This window comes from Desmodus rotundus, chromosome 6, assembly GCF_022682495.2.
Source record: "Desmodus rotundus isolate HL8 chromosome 6, HLdesRot8A.1, whole genome shotgun sequence".
In the NCBI taxonomy this organism is placed as follows: domain Eukaryota; kingdom Metazoa; phylum Chordata; class Mammalia; order Chiroptera; family Phyllostomidae; genus Desmodus; species Desmodus rotundus.
Genome location: NC_071392.1, coordinates 154,061,212 through 154,074,064, shown reverse-complemented (window position 1 = coordinate 154,074,064; position 12,853 = coordinate 154,061,212). Strand labels below are relative to the sequence as shown.

General features: G+C 44.0%; 1 protein-coding gene across 2 annotated transcripts in view; it reads right to left on the bottom strand.

The window, feature by feature from the left end:
• RANBP17 (RAN binding protein 17) overlaps nucleotides 1-12,853 on the bottom strand; it is a 232,708-nt gene that overhangs the window by 32,004 nt on the left and 187,851 nt on the right. For both annotated transcript variants that reach the window (XM_053927056.1, XM_024577058.3), the window contains 2 exons: nucleotides 8,862-9,076; nucleotides 6,700-6,838 (listed from right to left, as the gene is read on the bottom strand). In XM_053927056.1, the coding sequence (XP_053783031.1) occupies nucleotides 6,700-6,838; nucleotides 8,862-9,076 (354 nt within the window). The remainder of the gene's footprint in view (nucleotides 1-6,699; nucleotides 6,839-8,861; nucleotides 9,077-12,853) is intronic.

Genomic DNA, 12,853 nt, shown 5'->3' with positions numbered 1-12,853 from the left:
CAGATAATGCGCCTCTCCTGACATAAAAGAACAAGCAAAAGTCATGAATTTTTACATTTTATCCTATTCCTTGGTGTTTGGAATCTACTAAGAAGGATTCATCAATAATTTAGACAATTTTGGATATAATTTTTGCTAAAGATTTCATTTATTTATTTTTAGAGGGGGGGCAGGAGGGAGAGAGAGAGGAAGAGAAACATTGATCAGTAGCTTCTCCCAAGCCCACAACTGGGGACCTGGCCAGCAACCCAGGCACGTGTCCTGACCGGAAATCAAACCGGTGATCTTTAGGTTCGCAGGCCAGCACTCAATCCCCTGAGCCACACCAGCCAGGGCTAAATAGTCCTCTTTTTTTAAGCACACAGGGCACAATTCACCTGCCAATTATCCAGTGCTAACAATGCCATTTTGCAACAATATAAGAGACTGAAGATAAAATCAAGAACACAAGGAAAACCATTTCTACCAGGCATCTAGCCATCAAAACTGTGACCGTTATCAGGTACATCTAACAGGCTGGCAGGTAAAGAAGAATGAATGAGTTGTAAAGTTAGAAAGACTCGTAGATCAGGTACTTACTAGTTGTATGACCTTAGGCAGATTGCTTCACCTCTCTGAGCCACAGCTTACCATCCATGTAACGAAAACAATCTCACCTGATTAGCCCCTCAGTAAGTGTTCACTGGGCACTTACATGCTAGGCCCCTGGAATGATCTAGGCGTGATGATCAAGACTGTTCCCCTTTTCCAGCTTACAGTTATGGAGGAAACAAGGAAAAATGGTGCTGTCAGAGCGTCTGACCCAGTTCCGGTACACAGAATGGGTCCAAGGGTGAAATGACCACACAGGAAACACGTATGAGAACACCGACAGCAGTCTCAGGCCCAGAGTAAGAGTCCGTGCTCATGTATTTAGTGAGTGGCAGCACTGGAACTCAATGCCAAGTTCAATATTCTCCCCATAAAGCCACTCTACCAGGACTCACGTGAGAACCTTGCTTAAATGCAGACTCCAGGCCTCAGACCACACCTGAGAACCGCTCAGTCACCCGCACCCAATTCAAACCCCCTGGGTATTACTATGGTGTGAGAGAAAGCAGCACCAAGCCAAACTGTGATAATAAAAGACGACAGTTTCTGTCCACGAAGAATTAACTGCCACGAGAATTCTCCCTTCTTCCACAAACAACTAGAAAACAGAACAAAAGATACGAAACAACATTTTCCGTTACTGCACACCAGGTAGTACGGGACGATTAGGCCGGAGAGGAGGGAAGCAAGTGAGGTAACACCCACACAACTGCCTGAGCGCCCTGCGCAGCGCAGTGTCCCCACCGCAGACAAGGGGGGTGGGGGGGTGGGGGGGAGCAAACAAAGGCAAGTCTTCTCACTGACTTGAAGAGGAACAGCTGGATTTGGGGAGGCTGAGGCAGCTGGAACCTGTGGGGCAGAGTGTTAGAGAGTGGAAGCTATTCCAGGAGGAGTTCTGGGCACCTGCAAGGCAGTCCTCCTCTCCAGTCTCTGAACAACATAACCGAGACAGGTAACGCCCGCGTACCTGCAGTTCCAGAAGGAAGGCAGATAGAGGAAGAGAGGCAGACTGTAAACATTTGAAGGCAACCTGGGATGATAGTATTTGGAGGCACACATTGTGAACTCTAGAGAACCACTAAAATTAAGAGATATGGCTAATAAACTCAAAGGGGATGTAAAATGAACTCATAAAAAACATTCAACTAATCCAAATCAAAAGGAGGTAGGAAAAAGAAAAGGAACAGGGTCAAGATAGGGTCCAGAGAAAACCAACAGCAATAGTGAAGTTTAAACTCAAATACACTGGAAGTTACATGGAATGTAATTGGGCAAACCACTAATTAGAAGGTGGACATACTCAGATTCGACATAAAAATATAACCCAACTCTGTGCCTGGTGCTATGTACATATGTTCACTGGTTCCCGAGAACCAGTGAATGTGTTAGGTTACGAGTGTTCAGATGGATTAAGGCTGCTAATCAGTTGGACGACAAATAGGGAGATAGCCCTGGATTATGTGGGTAGCAAAAGTCCTTAAAAATGAAAGAGGCAGAGAGGCCAGAGTCCCAGAGACACACTTAGGGAAGAAGGATCACGGAGATCAGATGCTGCTGGCCTTGAAGACAGGACACAGGGGCCACGAGCCAAGGAATGCAGCTGGGCTCCAGGAGCTGAGAAGGCAAGAAAACGCATGAACCTTCAGAAAGAGACCCAGCTCAGCTGACACCTCGGTGCGAGACGCACATCAGAGTCATGACCTAAAGAATGATAACAAATTTCCATGGTTTTAAGCCACCAGGTTTATAGAAATTTGTTCCAACAGCAATATAAAATATTGGGTTGGTGAAAGTGTCCGTTTAGGTTTTTTTCTGTAAAATAAGGCACATTTTTCATTTTCACCGGCAACTTTATTGATTTGGACATTTTGAGGATGTCGGCTCTCTCCTGTGTGGTAGAATGCTGATTGCTCTCAACTACTGTCTCGATGTGATCGCTACGAATTTCAACTGGTCCACCCGACCACGGATCATCGTCCAGTGAGAATCTCCAGCATGAAACTTCGCAAACCATTGCTGACACGTTCAATTAGTCACAGCACCTTCTCCATACACTGCACAAATCTTTTTTTGGTGTTTCATTTGTGTTTTTATCTCTCTTGAAATAATAAAGCATACTATGCCAAAATTGTTGTGCGTTTCCCTCCATTTTCAGTATTAAAAGGGCTACACAAAAATTCACCAATTTTTTTAAAAAGCATGCTGATATGACAACTGTCACAACACAATCTAGTGAAATTGTTTCAAATGAAGTTAAAGACAACTAAGTGCTACTAAAGTCATCTTACAGAATCAACCAGACAAGCTTTTTGGCCAACCCAATGCCTGCTATCTACAAGAAACCAACTTAAATATAAAGACCCAGATTAAAAGCAAAATGATAAAAAAAAAAAAAAAGAGGATAACAGTACTCAAAAGAAAGCTGAAGAGGCTAGTGATATCGAAGTATTGTAGATTTCGGAGGAAAGAAAATTCCAGGGATAAAGAGGGTCATTTCATAATAACAACAGGGTGAATTCATCAAAGGGACATAACAACCCTAAGCATTTATACACCTAATAATGGAGCTTCAAAATGCTTTATATAAAGGCCAACAGGACCAAGAGGAGAAATGGACAAATCTGTAATTACAGTTAGAGACTTCAGCACCTCTCTCGGTAATTCAAAAAACAAGTAGGAAGCGAACAAACAAGAAACCAGTGAGTATAGAAAAACCCTGAACGTTACCAATCCGTTAGAACTGATACTGAAAGAGAACGCCTTTCCAACAGGAGTGGGACGCACATTCACGCGCTCACAGAACACTCGCGGTACTTTGTAAATATAAGAGTTACAACAACCGCTCGGTATACTCTATGACCACAGTGGAGTTAAGCTAGAATCAACGACAGACAGGTATCAGGAACATCCCTGAATGTCTGGAAATTGAACGATAGGAAAAATGTCAATAGGAAAATTTTGTGAGGTACAGCTACAGCAGTGTTTACATTAAAGCATTAAATAAGTATCTTAGAAAAGCAGGAAGGTCTAAATCAGTGATCTAAGCTTCTACCTGACAAAACTAGACTGGGAAAAGCGGAGTAAATTGAAAGAAGGAAATAATAAAGATTATATATCAAATCAGTGAGATAAAAATGGAAAAGCAGAGAAGCATTTTCGATGAAAACTGAAAGCTGTTCTCTGCAGTACAACTGATAAACCCAGGGCCAGGACGATCCCGGAAAGGAGAGAGAAGGCACAAATTGCCAATGTCAGGGATACAAGGGGGGGATATCACTACAGACCCCACATATTATGGGCCATTTCATGTCAAAGATGTCAGATTAACTTCAGATAAAAAAGTGGACAGATTCTTTCAAAGACACAAACTACTAAATGCTGCTCAAGATGTAACAGATTAACTTGAACAATCCTACACCGTGAAACAGATTCAATTTGTAGTTAAACACCCTCTAGCAAAAGAAAAATCTGGGCCTCACGTGTCACTAGAGGATTGTGCAAAACAATAAATGAGCTAAAACTATAATAACAATTCTACACATGATTCAAAGAAAATGTAAGAGGGAAACATTTCCCGACTCATTTATGAGGGCACCACTCTGACACTAAAACAGGGCAAAGACATGGGAAAACAGAAAACTGTAAAAGAACTAAAACCTGTTTCAACATTTTAGAAAGTTGAATCCAGTAATCTATAAAAAAGATAATACCTCATGACAAAGTGTGGAATGCAAGGTTGGTTTAACATTCAAATATGCATCCGTGATGATTCACATTATATCATGTATTAACACACCTCCCCCCTCAAAAAATCCGTATGATCATCTCAATAGATGCAGAAATAGATGCTTTTTATCAAATTCAACACCTGTGCACGATAGCACTCTGAGAAAACAGCAACAGAAGGGAATACCCTCAACAAGACAAAGAGCATCCATGGAAACCCTGGAGCCAACATTGTACTAAGTGATGAAAGAATGAGTGCGCTACCCGTAACCCTGGAGACAAGAGGAGGCTGTTTGATGTCACCAGTTATGTTCAGCATCGTACTCTAGATTCTAGCCAGTGGGATAAGCCAAGGAAAAAAGCCACACAGATTGGAAAAAAGGAGGTAAAACTGTCTCTGTTTGCAGGTACATCTATGTAGAAAAATCTAAAATAATCTATAAAATGCTACCAGAATTAGTGAGTTTAGCAGAGCTGCAAGATACAAGGTCGACATCCGAATACCAACGGCAATTCGACATGGTAGCAAAGAACAGTACAACAAAATACTGAAATTCAGTACTATTTACAATCGCATAAAAACATAAAATACTCATTTATACTTATTTATAAATACAACAAAATATGTACAAGACCCATACATTTAAAACTACAAAAATGCTGTTGATAAAAATTAAGGGACATCTAAATGAACAGACATGCCATTTTAGGAACTGAACATTCAATAGTGCTAATACGTCAATTCTCCCCAAAATGGGTTAGAAGTTCAATGCAAAGCCTGACCAAAATTCCCCTACTCAGTCTTTTTTCTAGCAAGAGAAATGGACAAATTGACTCTAAAATCTGTATTAAAAAGGCCAGGGACCCACAATAGCCAAGACAATTTTAAAAGAGAAAAACAAAACAGGGGGCTGTACTATCTGATTTTAAGGCTTACTATAATATCAGGACAGTCCACAGTTGCTACAAAGTAATCCAATAGATAAAGGATATTTTTCAATGGAAGTTGCTAGAACAACTGAATATCCGTATGTTAAAAAAATCTCAGCTTTAATCTCATAATACTATGTTCAAAAAGTTAATGAAATGGCTTGTAGACTTAAAAATAACAGCTAAAACTATAAAACTTCTAGAAAAATAACAGAGGAAAAATATCTGTATGGCCTCGGGGCAAGCAAAAATTTCTGAGGATGGGACCCAAAAGACATCAACCATAAGAGAAAAAAAAATTGGATTTCCTTAAGATTAAAAGCTCTTGCTCTTCAGAAGATACTGTTAAGAAAATAAAAAGACAAGCCAAGGGCCAAAAAAAATAACTGCAAAACATATATTTGATAAAGGATTTGTACCCGGAATACAAAACAAACTTTGACAAGATAAACAATCCAATTTAAAAAGTGGGTAAAAGATTTAAACAAACTCTACCAAGAAGATACATACATAGCCGATAAGCATGAAAAGACACTCAAATGATCAATCATTAGTGAAATGCAAATTAAAACCGCAGTGAGATTCCACTTCACATCCCCTGGGATGGCTAAGACTGATAATAGCAGTGTTACCATCGGGCACCTGGCACGCGGAGACACTACTAGGGGCAGCCAAATGGGACAGTTACTTTGGGAAACAGTCTGGCAGTTTTTTTGTGTTAAAAATATACTTGGCACACAACCCAGAAATCTCACTCCTCGGTATTTACCTAAGAGAAATAACATTTGTCCACAGAAAGACTTGTAACTCAATGTTCATTATTCAAAATAACTAAATAATGAAGACAGCTCAAGTTCTGAACAGCTGGTGAACAGAGAAAAAATGGTGGTAATCTACGAAATGGAATAACACGCAGTGATGGAAAGGGATAAACTAACCGATTCATAAAACAAGGAAGAATCACAAGGCACTATGCGAAATGAAAGGTGCCAGACATAGAGGGTTACACAGTATATGATTCCACTGACACGAAATTCTGGAAAAAGCAAACCACAGGGAGAGAAAGGAGACCATGGTTCCTTGGGGCCGGGGCTAACGGGAGGGGCCGATCAGACGGGGGTGCAAGGGAGTGTGCGGTGCTGATAACAATGTTTTATGCCTCGGCTGCAGTGGTTCATACTGTATATATACATTGGTCAGGGCTCAGCGAACTGGTTCACTTAAAATGAATAAATTTCAGGGTGTGTAAATTATACCTTAATAAAGCTGATTAAAAAATAAACTGTGTATCAAAATATAACAGCAGCATTTTCGCACTTGCAGGTAATCGTTACCCCCTTTTGGGCTGGGCACGCATGTTGCCGGTCAGTCGGACGACCGCCTGAATGAGCCGGACATTGAGGAGCGCAGTCGAGTTTTTCCCGTGGAAGCAATGTTCCCCGTGCAACTTACCAAGAGTAGTGAGTCCCTCCGAGACCGAGGTGAGAACGTACAGGAGCACGGGAGGCTCTAGGTTGGTGATGAAGCTCATGTGGTCCTGGGTGAGACATTCCAGGAGCGGGTAATAAGCCTGGCTCAGTTTCCGATATTGCTACAACACGGAGATACTGAATGTCAAGCCACACAGAAGCTACAAAAGACATGTTACAGCCCAGTGGAAACTGCCATCTATAATATTGGAGATGATGAACTTACTTCAAGAAAATAACTACAAAATAAACACAGGGAACAAATGACATAATGATTCCCAATTCAGCATTGAAAGGGTTCTAATGGGCATCTCTTGACGTCCAGAAATCCTCATTTGAAGCTCCAGCAGTGTGTCATTTCAATCTCACCTTATATGGCTAACACGTAAATGTAAGTAAACTCTCTATAGTATGGAATTTATAAGACTGAATTATTTTTCTGGACTGGAATATTATAACACCGAATACTGCCTAACAGTGGCTTGGCAAACCTTTTTTTTTGCCTTTTAACACAAAGAAATTTGCTCTTACAATAGGGTTTGGCATTATAGTCTGCTGTATTTACACAATGCCAACCCACCTAACTAAATTATCATTTAGTAAATGGCTTAACAGATTCCATAGACTACAAGCAAAAGATAAGTAATGAGAGAGATACCTGGAAAAGCTGAAATGAAACTCAAACCAGTATCGAAAAAAGCATACTCAGAAGAGAGTAAGGCAGAGAATTTCTGACAGTGAGATCAGGACCACGTCCATAAGAACGACATGAGGTGGGTGCCTGTTAAAAATGCAGTTTTCTGATCCCCACTCCAGACTCACCCAATGAAAAGCTCTGGCAAGAAGTCCAAAAGGGGCATTTTTAGTATGTACACTAAGGAGTCCTAGGCACCCTCAATTTTGAGAATTACTGAGTTAGAAGTTTTCTGGTCTATGAGAAAGAAGATGAAAGACATTCCTAGAACCACACCGTTTTTTTTTGGCGGGGCTCAACCGTAGTGAAGGGTCCCCTCCCTGAGCTGGCTGTAATGCAAGGCTGATCCAACTCAAGTTTCTACTTTGTAATTTCTGTCACCTGGGCAGCCTTCAACACGCATTCCATTCTACTGCAGAGAGGCTTAACCACTCTGGCTTGAGATGTGGTTCTGTTAAGACCAGCTTAGAAAAGTAGAAGAAGGCACCGCTAGCCCATGAGGATATCAAGGGGTGTCTCCCACACAGGTTCCCTAATGAAGGCCACTGGGGCTTACTTGTAACCCTGGGTTGGGAGCGGGTAGGAAGCCTGAACTAAGGCTGAGCACGAACTTGGCTGTGTTACTAGAGTAATTACTGTAACCACACTGGGCGTGTATTAGCTTTTGTGTAATCAGGCAGAGATGTTTAAAAAAGAAAAAGTCTGGTAATGAAACGGCTCAGTGGAGGAGCCCGGAAACTTGAATTTTCAACAAGCACCGCAGATGACTCTAATGGGCCTCGACGTTTGAGGACCACGGGCATAGATCACAGAAAGTAGGTGGCAGAGTACGAAAGGGACCTAGAGATCACTGTGTTTAATTCGGTCATCTTACAGGGGAGAAAATGAAAGCCTGGAGAGATGGAGACGGTGATTTATTCGTGGTAAAGGACCAGTGAGTGGCACAGTTGAGACTACACCCTAGGCTGCTCAGCTCCCAGGTCAGCACTCTGCCCCCCAGACCAGAGTTTTAGAGGACACGAGGCCAAACAGCAGGGGGCGGACAGGGCAGACCTGAAGGAGAAGGTCCTGCAGCCAACCTCGCACTTTCTGCCGTGGGAAACACAGACCTCTGCTGAATTATAAGTGCAGTTGTAAGCAATGAGCTGAAATTGCTGATGACATCTGCTCGAGGTGCAGAGCCCGGAGCACTCTGGGTGACGGATTGGTCAGAGGCGGTGGCTGCGTTTTCAGAACCGAAGGTTTAGTTATAGGAACACAGCGCCTGGAGCACAGCCCCCACAGGCGCTCGGAGTCTCTAAGCCCAGCCACGGTGCTGCTCTAAGGTGAGCCGTGCCCGCTGCTGCTCCCACCCCTGGGCTCCGTCTCCAGGGCTCCGTCTCCAGGGCTCCAGCCTGCGGGGGCGGCGCTGCACAATCTGCACAAAGGCCCCCCGGACCCCGAGCACTCACTAGCAAGTCGCTGTGGGACACTGACAGCAGCATTTTGACGAAGGCCTGGAGTACATTGTCAAAATGGTTGTCCCCGTACAACTTGAAGACGCCGAAGCTGACATAATTTCCACACAAGGCAGATTTGAGAGCTGAATAGCAGATGGAGATGCCCTTGAGTTTCATTGGATAAATCTGATCTTTTGAGAGGCTCCCGAGGGACAGGATCTGATTACCTGTTTCAGGGTAAAAGCAGAAAGAGAAAGGGCTATAAGGAGATACGATTCAAAGCAGTTAGGAGGCACACTATTTGACGTTTTTACTTTCCTGCTTATGTTCACTTCCCTCGCCATTGTTCCAAGAATTACGCCATTCATGCCCTGAAAATATAACTATCTAAGGCAGTCTACCCAGGAAGTACAAATGGCCCAAGGAAAACCAATCAAAGGGCATTAGAAAATATTTTATATTTTTACCTGAATGCATACCTAGACACATAAAAATTCACTGAGTTTTACTTGGGATTAGTTCACTTTACGTACTTTAATATGTGTTACCCATTCTCCAGTAAGATGTTAAGAAAAACTAGGACTAAATAACCAGCTAAGTCAAGGGAAAAAGATAACCTAGACTGTGAGATATAAATTACTCTGAATTCTGCGGTGAATTTTCAACCTTTTTTTATATACACTTGATCTTGAGATACTTCACTTTTAGGGGCCTCACAGGTTTGGTATGTGAATTAAATGAAATAAGACACATAAGAAGTTCTTGGCACAGCACGCAATAAATGTTACTTCCTTTCTCTCCTTAGATCCTTTTTCAGACGACTGCTTTAAAAACTACTTAAATTCTATGCTGACCATCAAAAGACAAAGAAATGTTTATGTAATCACCTTAAAATTTTTACTAGGTACGTTACTAGGCAAAACCCAAGAATGCTTTTTCAAAAAATATAAAGTTGTGCATGTTCCTTTGCTCTGCTTTTTCCTGTTCAAGTAAGTGCTGCTTCTAAACTTGAAACGAAATTCAATTTACAAAATTTACAGGTGCATTGTCGTGGTTTTGTACTGCGTCAACTTGGCTAAATAAGAATTCGGTTTCCCAGAATGCATTTCCCTGTATGGTTGTTGGCCAGAATTGGGCGAAACAGAAACCTGGGTGAGATTGGAAGGTGGACGTGAAGCAGCCACTCAGACTAGAGGTAGGGAGAATAAGCTGCAGAAGTGCCCCTGGGTTTCAGCCTGTCCTCGCTCTTTCCTGCTCTGTGACTAGAACTACCAGCTGTGCGGACCACTGGTCCCAAGCTCACTGCCAAGTCCTTGGCAGCAGTGCCGCTGAGGCAACAGTCTCTCACGGACGTGCACAGCACTACACTAGTCCCCGTGTCACACCCCCTCCTCTGAGGCGCCACTCTGGCAGCCGGGTGTGTGCAGCTTCCAGCTTTCCCTGCGGCTCCGACTTGTCCATCCATGCTGCTGTTTCAGGAGGCCAGTCGGTGATTTTCCTCCTGAACTTCCAACTCCCCCCACTGGATCTATCTCCCCATCTTTGCCCAAGATTACACAAGGTCTAATTCCCCAATTCCCTATTCTGTATGTGCCGTAGCGCTTCTTTCCCTGTTTGATCCCCGACAGGTATGTTTGTTATGGTAACCACAGGTTAGAGGTCTAACAGGCTAAGAAGGGCCAACACTTCTAGCAGATCATAAAGCCACCCTGGGTCTGAGTGAAACGTGTCCTTGTAGAGCTTTTCTTCTGTGCGTCCTTAGAAGCCCATGTAGCTCTGCTCATAATTTATACATCTGACTGCAGCACCTCAGTCCTGGAGGCTGGAGCAAACCTTGGAATTCACCGCACACCCAGTTCTATATCTTCTCTTGTGCTCTCTCCTTAACTCACCGACCGGCACCCAGCGATTGTCGCACAGACTCGACAGTTACTATGTGTGCACGTGTGCGGTGCTGGGATGAACAAACAACGGAATAAAACCTCTGCTCTGATGGGATGCAAATAGATTTGTAAATACATAGTTGCATACCAGGTGACAACACTGTCAGTCAGAGAGGCGAGTCCGGGCGCTATGGGGAGAGAAGGGACGGACTCTGCTTGGGCAGGAGGGCAGTGGGTTATTTCTCAAGGATCAACTGCAGCTTCCCGGGTCAATGTGGAGGGAGAGGAGTGTTTTCCAGGTACGGTAGATGCACAGGTGTGGAGGTCTAAGAAAGCAGGGAATGGCAGGACAGGGCAGTTGTCAACCACTGCCTTTCTACCTGTGCCTCAAATTCAACATAAGCCAAGGTAGACCTTTCCTCTGCCTCCTTTTCCCAGGAAAGAAAAGTACTATTTCCAGGTGATGGAAAGAGGTAGGGTAACTGGCGGGAATGGGGTTGGGGGGTGGGGGGCGGGCTGTTGGTGATGGTGGTTGTTTACATACTCTGGGTTTGTTGGCATGGCCGGGATCACAGGGAGAAAACCGAATCATCTTTCGGCACCTTTGCGTGCTCATGCTCTTCTGGGGGAAGTAAAGGTCCTGCATTCTTCAGCAAAAGACGGACTAGGCAGAACAAGAACTCTGACGGGGAAAAACTGATTGTAAAGGACCGGATAACCTCTCAGCAAGGAGGGTTCATTATTTAGAACCACAACCCGCACCTCTGCGTTAAAGGTGCAGTGTGGCATGCACGGCTTCTGGACCGCTGCAGACCCGTCTGTGTTCGTTACAGCAGTGAACACTCTCTGTCACCGTGAGTGCGCCAGAGTGGAACGAGCAGTACTTTCAAAACAGGAAATGCTTATCTCGCTGTGCTCAAGTGCCTTGGTGGCATTCCATGGGGGCTACGAAAGACTATAATTAAGAAAAAGAAAGACTATGGAAGAGAAGGGTTGGCCAAGTTATCATTTATTGATTCCAATTCAGCTTTATTCAACAATACTTACTGAAATTGGAGGTCCTGCCCTCAAAAAGCTGAAAATCTAACGGTGGACTCACACTACTGTAAACGAAAGTGACTGGCCTGAGGTTTGGTTCTGACGTTCCGCTGCAGGTATGACAATTGTCCTTGCTGCCCCTGCTCCACCCCACGCCTGGAAAACGCCCCCTCCTCCCCAAGAGGGAGGTCTGTATTACACTGGTGGGCAGCTGGGAGATGTAGGCATTACCAGCCTGGCAGCCACGGAAGCCAGTAACAGTCACCAGTTTGGTACTATTGTGGCACAAAAGGAAATGGTAATTTCCTTAATGAAACAAAGGGAACTTTGAAGTCAAAAGGAAAATCTGTACATGTTTCCCACTGACTCCATCTGCTGTAACTGGGGACTGGGGGAATGAGGTGCTGTTGCACCCTAACATCCGACCTGGGTCAGACGGATGGTGAGTTACATGCTGGGACTTGGGAAAAAACGCCGTGAGCTGAGCGGCGAGCCTGGCCAGAAGCAGTGATGGGGGCAGCAGGCACGATGCCAGGGGCTGCCGTTCTTACTCTTGTGCGTGCTGCCCAGAAGAAGACAGCTACTAAATGCTAAGGGGAACAAACTGGGAAGTAAGCACAGAGGACGCCTGGTGTAGATAGTCTGGCTTATTGCAAACATTTTCCTCATTATTAGCGTACGTTAAGTGGGCTCTGGAGAAGCCTTTTTTGTGTGTTTGGTTTCTGGTTACCTTCCAGCACTTTGCAGTAGACAGCTCTCAAGATCTACATTCAGAGAGGGAAGTATGTACAAAGGTGCAAAACCTCCTATTTTCAAGTCTGTTTTCTGAAAAACTTTTTCCTTCTGACTCTCTCTTCCGAGGACACCTGCAGAGGCGCAGCTGCCGTCACAGGCCTCCACCGGAGAATTGGACAACAAGAGAACATTCTAACTGACGACAAACGCACCGGTTCACCACTGCATGTTTGTGAATCATGCTCCCGACCTAGGCTTCGAATCCTACGTCTTCCTCGCTGCCTGGGTGTCTGAGCAGATTATTATGGTCTGTCAGTCAGTCTCCTTGTCTACAGAAAGAGAACAGTA